The sequence below is a fragment of the Fukomys damarensis genome, unplaced genomic scaffold (assembly GCF_012274545.1).
Source record: "Fukomys damarensis isolate Sample0158 unplaced genomic scaffold, DMR_v1.0_HiC HiC_scaffold_29, whole genome shotgun sequence".
Classification (NCBI taxonomy): Eukaryota; Metazoa; Chordata; class Mammalia; order Rodentia; family Bathyergidae; genus Fukomys; species Fukomys damarensis.
Window position 1 is genome coordinate 9,423,565 of NW_022900941.1, and position 16,366 is coordinate 9,439,930.

Genomic DNA, 16,366 nt, shown 5'->3' on the forward strand with positions numbered 1-16,366 from the left:
TGCCGAGCGGGGAGCGGCCGGCAGCTGCCCCGGCCGGGCCGGAGGCTCCACCTCAAGGGAGCACCTTGGCGCGCTCTGCAGCCTGCGGAAACTGCCGCCGGAGACTTAGGCCATCCGGGTTAACCCTGCTAGGAACGGCAGCCCCGCGTGTCACGAGTCCCATCGGGGTCCGTTCCCATCTGACTGCCAGGTCTGTGGTGGCTTTTCCTGCCTGGAAGCGCTCAAGGGTCCGAGATTTATCATTATGGCGTCTGCTGCTCACCAGCTGCCCCCAAATGCTTCACTCTGTGCAGTCTACCTCACATGGCCGTTTCTTCCCAGCGGCAATGTGAACTAGGTCAGGGGATCAGCTTGTCTGTGAGCCAAACAGTTTGCCACCCCATTTTGTAAATAAAGTTTTATTGGAACACAGTCATACTCATCACTTTACAGCCTGGCTCACAGAATAATATTTGGCTCAGTGAAAAATCTGTGGATCCCTGAAGTTAATTATCCCCACATAGCAGCTCCCCCGGCCCCTCCATCCCTATGTGCTATATTTTCCATTACTGCCTGTGCCCCCATACAGATTCTCTCTGATCTGTGTACCTAATGCTCCCAACTGGGTCTGGCTTCTGTCAGGCTTTCTCTTCCATTCCAGCTTCTAGGGAACAGGGCTCACCTCCTGGACAGAAAGGTGAGGATGTTGAGACCTGGAGCCATATGGGCCTTGGAGTCAGGCTTCGGCCAAAGCTATGAGCTTAAGGACTTAGCTGACAGTCATGCCTGGGCATGCTGCAGCCGGCCTAAGCAAAGAGACCTTAAATGTAAAGGGTGTCATTTCTTGGACTTTGGATCCCCTCTCTCTAAAGTGAAGAAGATAATCTGTCTCAAAGGGCCCAATTATACTCCTCATCCTGGGAAAATAGCTACATGGGCTGTCATTTTGTAAAGCCCAGGGGAGAGGCACTTCAAGTAACAGGTCCCTGAAAAGAAGATCTGCTCTGGGATCTTCCCCTCAATCTTGGCCTTGAAAAGCACCCTGTTTACCACAAAGGGCTTCAGGAAACAGATGTAAGTCTACAAAAGGCTTCAGATGCTGGAGCTAAATTGCCGTGGTTAAATCTGACTCCATCCTTTGCTGGCTTTGTGATCTTGGGCAAGTGAATCTTTCTGAGCCTAGTGTTCTCATCTGTAAAACAGGGATAAGAGTACCACCTACCTCCTGTTGTTGGTGGGGATAAAGTCAGTTCATGTATGTGTAAGGTCCAGCACAGTTCGTGTGAACAAGTTAATAGCAAGTACTAATGAGTTCAGTTCTGAGATTCCCAACTTTGGCCGCTCAGTTATTTGTTTGTAAATGGTGCCATGACCTTAGCAAAAATCTAGACTGTGGGATATTCTACAGGGCAAATGAAGTGGTTTACCGAACAAATCAATAACAAAATTATGGAGGGAGGAGGGTTTGTTATGAAAAGAAATCTGAGAAACAGAACAGTTAAATGCAGTGTGCAGCTTTTTCTGGGATCCTGAATCAAACAAACTAAATGTAAAAGTGACACCTTTGAGGAGAAATTTCAGCAGGGATCTTATAGAAGATGTTAATGAGTTACTGTTTATTTTGTCAGGTAAGATAACAGTATGGGGTTTATATAAACCAAAAAAATCCTTATTAGAGATGCATATTGAAGTATTTATAGGTGAAAAACATAATGTCATAATATTTTGTCTCATTCAGGAAAAACCTAACAAAGGCACAGATGAAATGAAATAACACAGACAAAATATTACTGTTGAAAGGGCATCAAAGGTTCAATTCTTCATTATACCATGCTCTACTTTTGTGTGTTTGGAAATTTCTATAACAAATTGCTGTATAAAAATGTGCTTTTAGGGCCAGAGATTTAGCTCAGTGATTCCACTGCCTGCCTCCTGCCTTACAAGCACAAGGTCCAAAGTTCAAAGCCCGGTACAAAAAAAAAATTGTTTTTAGAAGTAGGCTGATCAGTTACTGTTCATAAAAACTTCTGTGCATCACAACACTACCATGAAAAGTGGAAAGAAAATCCACGCAACAGGAGAAAATGTTGCACATTGTACATCTGATAAGGATATTGTATCCAGAATATGGATACATAGAATATATATAGAACTCAATGGGAAAATTACTCGAGTAGAACTTTCTCTGAAGAAGGTATACAAATAGGCAAAAAGCATATAAAAATATGCTTACCATGGGCCAGGGATTTAGCTCAATGGTTCTGCCACCTGCCTCACAAGCACAAGGACCTGAGTTTGATCCCTGGACAGGGGCCTCCTGTAAGATGTCCTCCAGAGAGATGGATCTCTCTGCATTCATGATGAAAGCCCTTTCTTTGGTGCTTTCTAGTGAAAGCAGGGCAAGTGCCCTGGGGTCTGAACTGCAAGGGTAGGACTGCGAGTTCTGCATAAAGAGAACTGAGACTGATTCCTCCACGACTTTGGAAAAGACCTGAGAGAACTGGGCCAATCAGCCTATTTCCCTGCCTCCAGAGAATCCATACTCCAACCCTCCCCACTTTGATCACTCACCTGGCACCAGGCCTGAAGGCTTAAACAGAGCTTTAGTGCTGCTCAGGGTGCAGTTCCACTTCCCGCCCCGTCCCCATCATCTGAGCTCCGTCCTGCTCCGACTGCAGCTTAGCTACCGGAGAGTGGGAGGTGAGTGGGTGGAGGTGGGAAGGACTCAGCCCCAGACCCCCAACGTATAAACTCTGCAGTCCCGGTTAATAGTGATCGTGTACTCACTCTGCATCATTGCTGCTGTCATTATCTCATTTAATCTCACAACAATCCCAGGAAACCAATGCTGTTATTTCCACTTGTTTAACAAGAGGCAGGGCAACTATGCAGCTCTATTAAATTGACAGAGACGATACCCTTATTTGTCAGGATCGGGTACATTCCTCATCAGTGTTCTGGATTCTAAAGTCACCTATTAGGTTCAAGTCCTGTTTTTCCTATAGCAAACATAATGTGCACAATGTAAGTGGATATCAGTAAAACGTGGTTGCAGCCCTGTTGGAGCAAACGTGCCAATGGATTTCCTTCTTTTATGTTTGGTGGTGCTGTTGTTATTTGTTTGCTTATTGGTGGTGGCGAGTTTATAGTTTTTCCATATTACATATTTTAAAGAACAAGTAATGAAGTAACATGTAAACATTATAATGCAATATTTTTATGCCTGGAGATTCCAAATCTAAGAGTTTAAATAAAATCTAAATCTAAAACTGTAATAATTTCACTGATTATCATGTTATAAAGAAAAGAGTGGGCTGGGAATGAGGAATTCCGAGTTCTGCCTAAACTCAGTTCTTTTGTTAATTCTGTTAATAAACTTTTCTGGGCATCAGTTTTCCCATGCCTGTCACAGTAATAACATTTATAATTAATAAATGTAATAAATGAACATACTTAATCTAAAAATCTGAAATCTGAAATGTTACAAATCCACTATGGACAAGGTACCACAGGAGGAAAATTTCACACCTGTTCTCACGCACGTGATGGCTCATAGTCTAATGCAGGCACAAAAAATATGGTATAAGATTCCCTTCAGACTGTGCAGGCAAGATGTGCATGAAATGTAAATGGATGTTGTGTTTAAACTTGGTCCCATGTCTATATGAAGATATCCCCCAATCAGGACAAATGTGGTCTGAAACACTTCTGCTCTGAAGCATTTCGTATAAGGAATATTACACCTGTGGTTACTCTGTGACTCAGAGTGTTGTGGGGGAACTGTGATGGTTAATTTTGATTGTCAATTTGACTGGTTTAAGAGATGCCAGGAGATTAATAAAGCATACTTCTAGGTGTGTCTGGGTGGGACATGGGGCTTTCTGCTCTCTACTTCTCCGATGTTGAGCACTTTTTCTCTGCCATGCCCTTCTGCCGTGATGTTTCTGCACTGGAGTCAGCTATCCATGGACTGAAACCTCTGAAACCGTAAGTCAATAATCCTCTTTTCCTTTAAATTGCAGGTGTCAGGTAATTTTCCCCCAGTAATGGAAAGCTAAGACAAGATTATTGAGAAAATAGTTCACAAAATAAAAGTCCTTAAAAAAGAAAGCAGCTGGATGTGGTGGTGCACGCCTGTAATCCCAGCACTCAGGAGGCTGAGGCAGGAGGATCGCTGTGAGTTAGAGACCAGCCTGGGCTACATAGTGTGTTCCAGGTTAGACTCAACTACATAGTGAGACCCTGTCTCAAAAAAAAAAAAAAAACCCAAAAGAAAAACAAAACAATTATAATTATTTCTAAAGTGAAGGAATGGGAGCAAATTATCCTGAGAATCTTTGGTTACATTTTTCTTGGGTCTCAGAGAAAGATGTAATAATCCAAGTGAATGCAAGAGAAAGAGCTGACCTCAAGATACTCATTCACTGAGCTAGGCCTTGATTATATCCATAATCCCTGGAGAACCTGGATAATTGATCCTGTAGAGAACCCCTAAACTTCACATGGCCAAGAATTTCACTACAGAAAATAGATCTTACGGGTTTGACTGCAGAAAAAAATACGGGTAAGGTTTCCTTGCATTTTTCCTACCTAAAGGTGATCTTGAAAGGAAGAAAGGAACTGATGATAATTCATATTTGTGAATTACTTTAGTTCATGGTTGGAATGGAGCTAAGGTTTCAAAATGTCAGAAAAGGCCTTTACTGAGGCATCCACATCCACCAGGTGACACTAAATTTCCAACACTGTCAGTACCCTTCTAAGGAGCCACAGCCTCAGGATGGCCCTTGAAGACAGGAAGAAAAATAAAAAGAAATTGCTCTTGTTTATAGGTACAGAAGCTGAAATAGATTTATAAGGTTTGATTAAAAGTTATGGTGGAAGCTGGGTGTGGTGGCACACGCCTGTAATCCTAGCACTCGGGAGGCTGAGACAGGAGGATTGCTGTGAGTTCGAGACCAGCCTGGGCTATATAGTAAGTTCCAGGTCAGCCTCAACTAAATAGTGAGACCCTGTCTAAAAAAAAAAAAAAAAACAGAAAAAAATAGTGAAAACTTTGATGGGCCAAAGATTTAGCTCAGTGGTGCTGTTGCCTGCTTTGTAAGTACAAGGTCCAGAGTTCAATCCTCAGTACCAAAAAAAAAAAAGGGTGAAAATTTTGTTACAGTAAAAGACACATTGCCAAATATGTACTTCTCTTTGCTTCAGAAATACTTACCTATCGATCTTTCCCCTTTCTGAAGCAGTTCTGAAAGTTTTCTTTCATGAGTATCTTCAGTTGTGCTGTTGTGGCTGCCTCAATGTCTTGAAGAATCGAAACGTTTAACTTTCATGGTTATTTTGACTTTTGGGGTGAGCCAGAGAATACACTATGGTGTTTTCACAAGTGTGCCTTTCTGTCACAAAGCACACAGCTTTGGGAGTCACCATAATTTTGATCACCCAGTAAAGACACTGTTCCGAAAGTGGCAGGGATGATGAGATAAATGTGTTCAACGCCAGGGGAAATATTCTGAGGGGGTTTAAAATAAAAATTTTTACTTTAAACATTTACATATATTACATATATTTTGATCACACCTCATATGTATATATACTTATGCATAGACAAATAAGTGGAGGGAATACACTCAAATATATTTGGATACTTTTGGGTTATTATAACATCTTCAGTCTTATTAGCCTGTGCCATATGAATGTAACAGTGTTAACAAACACAATCAAAAGGCCTGTTTTTACCAAAACACATCCATCAAGATTCCTGCCTCTCCACAATAACCAACCTGCTGCCAGGTGCTGTGAGAGCACAGACTTTAAGTTTTCCAGTGGTTTTCAAACCAGTCTGTAAGCTCTCATCATCTCTGTGTCCTCTCCAGGTCCAGTCCCTCTTTGCCAGGGTCCATTGCTGGCACAGCTACCCGGGGAGCCAGTGCCTGCACCCACAGTGCTCATCACGGGAGTGGCCAAAGCCAAGGTTAGTGGTGCTGGCTCTGTGCAGAGCTGTGCAGTGCCCTCCCCAGTCCATCTATTTCTGGCTCCCAGGGGCACCGTACCTCCCAAGACTCAGAAACAGCTGTAAGCGCCTGGCTCTTTGTCTCTCACCACAGTGGCTCACATCTTGCTCAGAAAGGCATTGTTCCAGCACTAAATCTTGCACCAAGAAGCTTCTGACGTTGCCATCATACTGACGCCATTTTATTTTTAGAAAGAAAAATTGTAATTTTAGATATTTTTATATCCACATTAAAATTTATTTTCTCTTGAAACTTTAATCCCAAAAATGGTTGGAATGTAAAACACAAAGGACTCCAGTGACTTGCAGGAAGTAAACAAGAGGAACTGACCTCCGTGATTTTTATTCTATTATCAGGTACGTGTTGAGAGCTTTGCTCTGCAGGGTCTTCATTTCCTCAGTCACCTTTTCTCCTGCTTTCTCTGCTGGTTGTGCTTGGTCTTTCACTTCTCTATAAAACAACAACAAAAAAAACCAAAAAGGCATGCACTCGATAAAATATGAAACACCCTGCATTGCCAGAGAAGGCTGGAGTTTTTATTCTAATATATAAGGAAAGTTTTAATTATATTTAGTGAGAATTTACTGACAGCTGCGAACCCTCAGCTTGCAGGGGATTCAGATCTGGCTTCCGGTCTTGGCTGCACCAGCTTCCTAGCATGAACAAGTTTCCTGAATGTCCAGTCCCTACCTGTGGCCCTTGCTAATTCCTATCTTGGGAATAACTGTGATGACGAAATGAGAATTTATTCACAGAGATCCTGGTATGATGTCTTCCATAAATGCTCAGTCAGCGTTAGCTGGGTTTTCACCTTTATAAGTACATTTGATTTCTGATGCTGACAGTGGCTGCAGAAGGTGGGTTTATGCACTTGATCCAGCAATGGCCCCTGTGGGGCAAAGCCTGATGATGGGCGTGACCAGAGATTTCTGGATAGCGCTTTAGCTGGACGTTGCATAAAACAAGGGTGGCAATTAAGGGGTATGACTGGTAGTTAAGACAAGGCCTTAGAGATGCGAAGTATCTGGACTTAGGGGTCATCTTGCCTCCTGGTGGGCTGGGGCCAAAGGGGAAGGTACAGATAAGAGCTGCAGTTGAGAGACTTAAATGATTCTGAGATGTTTTCTTCCCTCCCTGCCTTCTTCCCTCCTTCCTTTTCTTTTAAAAAGATCGTTGTTAAGTTTATTGGTACATTTTAGGTATACAATACAGTTCATCATGACTTATCTTGGTTCTTATTTTTCCCCATTCCCCAGCCATCCCTTCACCCCCTCTCTCTTGTCTTTTCTTTTTTTTTTTTTGGTACTGGGGATTGAACTTGGGACCTTGCACTTTTGAGGCGGAACCACTGAACTAAATCTCCATCCCCTGCCCCCTTTCTTCCTGTTCTTTTGTGGCAACAAGGATAGAACCCACAGCTAGGCAAGGGCTCTACCACTGAGCTGCATCCGCAGCCCCAGATGGCAGTTTGGATGGGGGAAATTAAATACCACTTATGTGTTATTTTTGTTCTGCTCCATTTGTCCACCTGCTTGTTGCATGTGGTATCTGACAGAGCTCCTGCTCTCTAACAGGCTGAAGTAAGATAGAAGAGAAGCACCTGACCCTCATTTTCTCTGGGCAGGCTGGAAGGGGAAGACGGTTTGGCTAGCAGCCAGCATGTCCTTCCTGTTAGCTTCCTTTTACTCTTTCTCACGCCTACAGTGGGATGGGACATCTTACTTCAAATTGCCATTCTCTACTGCAGCGTGAGCGTAGCCAGACAGGCAGTGTGGTGCCCCCCACCCCATGTCAACCATACTGTTGCCATTTATTTATCTATCCATTTATGTATTTATTGTTGGTACCGGGGATCGAACTCGGGACCTTACACTTGTGAAGCAGGCCGTGGAACCACTGAGCTAAATCCCCAGCCCTATTTATTTATCTGTTTTTATTAGTACATGCTTGCAGTACATTATGCTTGCATTCCTTGCGTGGAGTTGGTACATGTATGTTTCATTCCCTTTGCTCCTGTCCCTCCCCTCCTCCATCTTTTTCTTTCTTTCTTTATTTTGTTTTTTGAGACAGGGTCTCACTATGTAGTTGAGACTGCCCTGGAACTCACTGTGTAGCCCAGGCTGGTCTTGAACTCACAGTGATCCTCCTGCCTCAGCCTCCCGAGTGCTGGGATTACAGGCGTGCGCCACCACACCCGACTCCCCTCCTCCATCTTTTGATCCTCTCTCTTCCCATTTGAGAAAGATCTGTTTTCCTTCTTCCTATTACCTATGCTTTATTTTGGTCTTTACTTGTAACTTGGATTTCCCATATAAGAGAAACAGTGCAATATTTAAGAGTGCATGAGTGATTTATTTCACTTAACATTATGATCTCAAGATGCATCCATTTTCCTACAAATCACTCAAGTTTCTCTTTCTTTATGGCAGGGTAGTCCTCCCTTGTGTATAAATACCACATTTTCTTTATCCATGCAGTTTTTGGTGGGCATATAGACCGCTTTCAAGTTTAGCTAACAGTGGGTATGCATGTATCATTGTGATGTGATGTTTTTTAACTCTTTTGGGAAGATAGCTAGAATAGAAATAGATGGGTCAAATGGAATTTCTAGGTTTAATTTTCTGAGGCATCTCCACATTGATTTCCACAGTTACTGTGCCAGTTTACAGTCCCACCACCAATGTAGAAGTGTCACTTTTCCCCCCTGAAGCCTCTCTACATTTGCTATTATTTGATTTTGTGAAGACAGCTGTTCTTTCTCAAGTAAGATGGAATCACAGTGTTGTTTTAATTTGTATTTCTCTAATGGCCAGGGATGTTGAGAATTTCTTCCTGTATTTACTGCCCATTTGTACTTCTTCTTCTGAGAAGAAATGAATATTTACTTCTCAGAAGAAGTACAAATGTGTTCGTTTCACTTGCCCATTTGTTGATTGGGTCTTTTATTTTGGGGCTGTAATTTTTTGAGTTCTTTATTGTAGATACTGTCTAGATGCTGTCCTCTGTCCATGGAATAGCTGGCAAAATTTTTTCCAATTCTGTAGCTTTTATCTTCACTCTTGTCAGTTGTTTCTTTTGCTGTACAGAAGGTTTTCAATTTGATGTCATCCCTTTTGCTGATTCTTGGTACTATTTTCCATGCAACTGGGGTTCTGTTCAGAAAATCTTTGCCTGTGCCTGTGCCTTCAAGAGTTTTGCCTATTTTGTTTTCCAGCATATTAAGTGCTTCTGTTTTAACATTTCATTTTTTGGATCCATTTTTTCTAATTTTATTTTTATTAGTACATATTGCAGTATATAATGATTAAATTCTTCCTGGGGACAAGTATATGCTAATAGCACATCTTAAATCCTTTTTTCATGCACCTCCTCTTCCTCCCCTCCCTGTGCCCTCCACCTCTTGATCCCCTTCCTATTTGAGAACGATCTAGTTCCCTACTTCCTATTATCTTTTCATTTTGTTCTTTATTGGGTTTCTCTCACAGGAGAAACTATGCAATATTTAAATTTAGTGTCTGATTTAATTCATATAACATTTTGATTTTATTTTTCTTTATGGCATAATAGTACTACTTTCTTATCTATTAAGTGGGGCAAAGGATCCTAATGGGTGTAGAAGGATGATTACAGAATAAAATAACAGAGAAAACTGATGAAAAACAGAAAATAAAAGAAAAAAGAGGAAAAAAAATTAAATGGAGAACAAAAAGATTTTAAAAAAGAAAGGGTGAAAAATTAAAAAGAAGAAAAGAAAGAACAAAAGAATTAAGGAAAAGATTTAGAAAAAAAAGAAGCAAGGAAAAAAGACAAAACGACTTTTTCAAGCCACCAATAAACTAGAGAAGAAGAGTAGAAAACACACACACACACACACACACACACACACACACACACACACCCCAAACAAAAAAACAAGAAAGAAAGAAAAGAAAAAAATTTATCTTTGATTTTGAATGCCTATTTTTCTTCCAGGATCTACACTTTTGGGGCAGTGTCCAAGTCAAGACATATCCATTTGCACTGGGAGACAATGAAGATAGTTAAACACCAGATCTGGACTCGCAGGCACCAGCAGGCAGCAAGAGGAGTAAGGTGAGGGTGCCAATGCTGTGACTTTCAAATCCAGAGAAACAGCCTGGACCTGGACTTTGGCTGCAGGAGGAAGACCTGCATTCTTAAACTCAGACTCCTGAGCAGGTTTCTTTCTTTTTTTTCTTTACTGGTACATTTTAGGTGTACAATACAGTTACATTCATCACTGGGATCTTGTACCTTTACATGATGTATCTTGGTTTTTATTTTTTCCTCAGAAGTCTGGCTTCTTTTCAGTCTGCTCCCTGACTGTGGCTGTCTCCTAAGGCTGTCTCTCACCCAGTCGCTGTGGGAATGTAACACGGCAGTGTCCAAGTCAAGACATATCCATTTGCACTGGTAGACAATGAAGATAGTTAAACACCAGATCTGGACTCGATGCAGCATCAGCAGGCAGCAAGAGGAGTAAGGTGAGGGTGCCAATGCTGTGACTTTCAAATCCAGAGAAACTCAGCCTGGACCTGGACTTTGGCTGCAGGAGCAAGACCTGCATTCTTAAACTCAGACTCCTCAGCAGGTTTCTTTCTTTTTTTTTCTTTACTGGTACATTTTAGGTGTACAATACAGTTACATTCATCACTGAGATCTCGTACCTTTACATGATGTATCTTTGTTTTTATTTTTTCCTCAGAAGTCTGGCTTCTTTTCAGTCTGCTCCCTGACTGTGGCTGTCTCCTAAGGCTGTCTCTCACCCAGTCGCTGTGGGAATGTAACACTGGGAGATCTGAAATGAAGCCGTGTGGCTGCTCTGAGTCCTAGGTTCAAATAATCAACCCTTCCCTGGAACGGCGTCCTACCAACTACTCTTTGTAGGGATATGGCTGGCTCTTGTCACTCATCAGTGGTTGCCCATCAAAGGACTTCAGTGTGGGAGCTGTCTCAGGAGATCACAGCAACCACTGATCCATTCTCTTGCCCACTGTGTTTCTCCCTAAGGCCTCCTTGGATTTCCAGTTTCACTTTGTCTCTGGGTTTGGTCTCCCTTTCCCAGGAGCTGCAAACCTGCAGCCTGGGAGAAAACACAGCCTATCTCGTCACTCCTCTGCATTGTGTTCTGTCTATTCAGTTTCTCAGAGCTTGTAATTTTCCTGTCAGGTCTCTCTTGGTTCCCAGAATCTATTTTTTTCTTTCTGAAGTTATTATTTTTCAGTGTCTGGATTCCAAATTTTGGAGAAGCTGAGTTGTCACACACCACCCCACCCTTCTTTTCCCTCTGATCCATTTTTATTTTAGTTTAGCACATGGTGATGATGATCCACAGTCTTCTGCATTAGAATAGCCAGTTTTCCCAACACCATTTAATAAGGAGTCTTATCTTTCATCCAGTGTATGTTTTTGTCCCTTTTGTCAATGAGCAAATGGTGAAATGTGCTTAGGGTTATTTCCGAATCTCAATCTTGTTCTGTTGATCCTCATGTTTGTTTTGGAGAAAGTCCTATGCTTTTTTTTTTTTTTTTTTTTTTTTTTTTGAGACAGGGTCTCACTGTATAGTTCAGACTGCTCTGGAACTCACTGTGTAGCCCAGGCTGGTCTCGAACTTGCAGAAATCCTCCTGCCTCAGCCTCCCAAGTGCTGGGTTTACTGGCGTGTGCCACCATGCCTGGCCACTATGCTGTTTTTACCACTGTAGTTTAGTAATATAACTTCAAATCTGAGATTGTGATGCTTTCTGCTTTACTCTTCTTACCCAGAATTGCTTTTGCTATCCTGGGTCTTTTCTGGTTCCATATGAATTTTAGGATTATTTTTCTCCAGTTTTGTGAAGAATGAAATTCTATTTAAAAATGTTTATTTCCTAATTTTTTCCTGATTTTTTTTTTTTTTTTTTTTTTTTGGTACCAGTGATTGAACTCGGGTCCTTGACCTTGCAAGACAGGCCATGGAACCGCTGAGCTAAATCCCCGACCCTCCTAATATTTTTTAATGAGAAGCTGCCCATCTGTTTTCCAAGAAATGCCAGTTGTTGCAGGCCCCTGAAAAGATCACAAACAAGCCAGAGAAACACAATACTGCTCTGAGACAGGCGAGCATGCCTTTTGGAAACACCAGACCCTTGCAAAATCCCCTAGCAAAACCAGAAAACAAACTAAGGAAACACATCTACGGCAAAGGTAATTACCTGAATATGTGAGAGACTGATATAAGTAAGAAACAGGCAAAGTAAGCATCTCATAAATGAAGAAAAACTAGTTGATAGGCAAAAGAGAAATTTTAAAGCAAAGAAATTAAATCAACAGATGGTCTTTTAAAAATTTCTGTCAAAACTTTGTTGATAAAGAAAAACTAGGAGTAGGGGAAGTTGGAAGGGAAGGAAAAGAAAAAATATGAGAAAAGGAAAAAACTGAAACAAAATTTTTGTAAATAGGAAAGGGTGGAATGGTGAAGGAGGGCAGGGGTAAGGGGAAAAAAACAAGAACCAAGACCTGCCATGTAAAGGTACAAGACCCCATGATGAATGTAACTGTACTGTATACCTAGAATGTACCAATACACTCAATGAGAGAGAGAGAAAAAAAAAAGCATTCCACATTGCCCAGGGCATTTGAATATAGGCAGTTCTGACTTCTGCTGGGAGGGGTATTTTGATATAGTTTGTGGTTGGTAATTAAGCACCTTAAAATGCATATTAAGGTAGCATTTATGTTCTAAGAATTTATCATAAGGAAATGTTCTGATAAGTTTTCAAGGAATTATGGTACAAAAGATATTTGTTATAACACTGTTGATCCAGCAAAACAGAAAATCACTGAAATGTTCATTTTTAGGGAGTTGGTTAAATAAATTATTATACATGTACTCAATAAAATATAATGACGCATGTCTACCTTCATAAGTATGTTTATGATATATTGTTAAAGTGCAGAAGTCAAAACAGTATGTATAATGTGAATTAATTTTAAGTTACTACCTCTAGAACATTACTTACTGTTCTTATATATTTTGGGGTTTTTTTCATTGAATTTATTGGTACTTTTTAAGTATACAGCACAGTTACATTTATCATTGCGATCTTGTACCTTTACATGACAGATCTTGGTTCTCATTTTTTCCCATACTGTACTTTGATTTTTAAAAAAATCAATTTTAAACATAAAAGAATTTAAAAAATACATGGAATTTTAAACTTAAAACCATATGAGGGCCTGGGATTTAGCTCAGTGGTGAAGTGCCTACCTCACAAACACAAGGTATTGAGTTTGATCCCTTGTGCAAAAACAAACAAACCCCCATATAAACTATAGGTTGTTGTTTACATCACAGAAATATTCTCCCAAGCTAATTTTTTTTTTACAGTACTGGTGATCGAACTCAGGACCTCGTGCTTTCAAGGCAGGTATGGCACCACTGAGCTAAATCCCCAGCCCTCCCAAACTAATTTTTGAAAAGATGATGTTATCTTGGCTAATTAGCCCCATGATTAGGAGAGAAAGAAAAAATACTTTCCACATTTGGCAGCTCATTCAATCCTCACAAATACTCTGTGAAAGAGATTTTATTTTCTGTGTGGTACAGATTAAGAAACTGAGGCCCAGAGAAGTTATCTAACTTGGCTAACGATCTCAGATGTGATACACAAGAGTTAGGATTCAGCCTCACGTATGATCTTTGGTCTGGAGCCTTTATTCATTACATTGCACAAAGCTTAATCAGCTGTTGATAAGAAATAAAACAAATCAAATGACAAGCAAATGAAAATACTGGATCTGGTTGTTAAATACTTACCTGCCAACATTAGAAGGAGCTAATTGTGCATAAAATAGAATGTACATTTAAGTATATGAAGCATTGGAAATGTGGCCCTTTCAAAGCTTGAGATGTTTAGATTCAGATAAAATGATAGTTCCAAACTTCATGTAGGACACATTTATCCAAGGCTGGCTCTTAATAAGGCATAAGAGCATGTACTTACTTCTGCTTGGTGTCCTTGTGGTCCAACATAAAGAATTCTGCTTGGATCATTTCTGGAGTCAATATAACTTCTGTACTGCGTTCACAGGGCTCACTGAAAAGTAATAAGATGTTTAGTAGGAACTGTTTTCCTTTTCCAACATAAAAATAGAATGAAATATTGTGCTCATTTAGGAATTAATGTGTTCCTTGTGGCTTTTAACATTGGTTCCATCTACTTTTGTTGAGTCTATGTTCAGAGAAACAAACAGTTGATAAATTGCTTTAGACCAGCAAACAATGGTAGGAATAGTTATTTATAACCACAGAATGAAAAGCAGCTTTAAAAAATGGGGTCACAGATTTCATATTCTTTTCAAGTGCCTCCGAAGCATTTACCAAAATGGACTGTGTTTTGGGCCATAAAAAAGCCCAAATGATTGAAATCATTCACGCTATGTTCTTTGGCCACAATGGAATGCTATAAAAACCAATAACAAAGAATGAAAGTCCACTGTTGCTTTAGAATTAAACAATATATTTCTAAATAATCTATGGGGAAAGAAATGCAAGGGATCTAGGTTATCTTTCATCTTTTGGTAGTTTTCCTTAGAACAGAGGTCAGCAAACTTTTTCTGTGAAGACTTTTTTGGGTCATACAGTCTCTGTTATAGCTACTCAACTGTCCTACTATAGCATGGGGGGCTTCATAGGAGATACATAAATAAATGGGTGTGGTACAATAAAACTGTATTTATCAGCACAGATGGCATGCCAGATTTGGCCATGGGCCATAGTTTGATGAACTAGCTTTGTTGTTTAACAGTTAATGCTGAGTCACTGCCTGATTGGGCTTCAGCTGGAAAAAGTGGGGAGAAAGAACAAGAGGGGAGACAAACCTCAGTAGTAGACTATCTCATCTGCTTACATCCCATCAGCAAAGGCCTAGTCAAATGGAGAACTTAACTGCAAGGGAGGCTGGCAATTAAGTCACTAGTTGCAATGATTCTATGACTTTAGAAAAGGGCAATGAATTTTTAGACAGTCATCTCCACCATACTCAGGTAAAGTGAAATGCTTCCAAGATGAACAAAGGAAACAAAGGCGTTAAAATTTGGAACTCTTTATCCACCAACAATACAGAAGCAGAGGAGGGTATGGCAGTTTTCTGTGAAGAAAATGTCCTTGAAAATAGCAAAAAGTTCTTCCAGTCCCATGAAGTTTAAAACTGACATTAACTAAGCAGCTGTATATGTGAGTCACTATGCTGGTGCTTTGCAAACATTGTCTTTCCATTAGAAGTTTCCTCATCTCTCAACTGGGTATAATAGCAGGACCACATTGTAGGGATTACCTGGGACTGCTTGCCCAGTGCTATCTGATAAGACATTTAGTGCTTGATAAAAGTTAATTACTGTGGTTACCGTTCTCCTCGTCAGCATCGTATTATTCCCTTTAATCCCACAACCTTCTATGAAGGACCATTATTCCCATTTGAAAGATGAGGAAACCGAGTCACAATAACGTGAACCTCATGCTGACTGGAGGAGGCTGGGCTTTGTTTTGGTCTGGCAAATGTCTCTCTAGTGGCCTGAGCCAGAGAAGACTCCATTCTTCTGAAGCTGAAGCAAGCGTGTGGTCCTGCAGGGCAGAAGTACTCATAAATGAGACCCTGATGCAGTGACTGGAGCAGGAGGCCTTTCAGCCTTCCTTTTCAGATCTGCATTTCAAACTTAGATGCCCAACCACCGCCAGGTCTCTGTGCATGTGGGCAGGTCTTAGGAGAACTGGATATACTTAGGATTTCACTAATTGACTATTTACATGTAAAAATGTCCTGAAAGCACCAATATGGTATGTGTTTATAAAAGAAAGAAACAGAAACAGAATGCCATAAATACTTATTTTTTAGTATATACTGTGGGAAAGACTCTGTAGTCTGGCAAGTAATAAATCATTTCCTGTGTTCACAGAGATTTTAATCTAGCTATGAATAGTTCTGTGCTTGAGCCACCAGGACTTCTTTGCTCTGTCACAATCGATGGTATAATTTAGAACATGAAAGTATGTTTTTTTTAAGGAGGAAAATGAATAGTAGGTTAAAGAGTACACATCAGCAAAGATGCTCCAGAAGGAAAGGTGTGAGATGGACTCAGCTGACCCAGCTCCTCTCTCTCTTGCTTGCAGGGATTGGGCCATAATCCCAAAATATCAAAGTCCCTGAAAGCCTAAAATCCTTAAAATCAAAATACTGAAGATAAAATTCTTAGAAAAAAATTTAGAAACACATTAAAAGACATTTATTTTTATTTTAAAAGGGGATTTATTTGTGTAATGTGCAAAACCATGACAGAACACTTTGTAGGCCATTTTGATGGATTATATGTTATAAT

The 16,366-nt window shown here is 40.5% G+C and overlaps 1 protein-coding gene across 5 annotated transcripts in view; it reads right to left on the reverse strand.

Moving 5' to 3' along the window:
* Nucleotides 1-6,081: 6,081 nt before the first annotated feature.
* The window catches only part of Cfap221 (cilia and flagella associated protein 221), a 100,905-nt gene continuing 90,620 nt past the window's right edge, over nucleotides 6,082-16,366 (reverse strand). For 4 of the 5 annotated variants that reach the window (XM_010632308.3, XM_010632309.3, XM_019208693.2 and 1 more), the window contains exons 23-25: nucleotides 13,996-14,088; nucleotides 6,324-6,443; nucleotides 6,082-6,163 (exon numbers count right to left, since the gene is read on the reverse strand). In XM_010632308.3, coding sequence (XP_010630610.1) covers nucleotides 6,335-6,443; nucleotides 13,996-14,088 — 202 coding nt within the window. In that variant the 3' untranslated portion in view covers nucleotides 6,082-6,163; nucleotides 6,324-6,334. Of the gene's footprint in view, nucleotides 6,164-6,323; nucleotides 6,444-13,995; nucleotides 14,089-16,366 lie in introns of those variants that run through there. The other variant, XR_002025621.2, reaches the window with a different exon arrangement.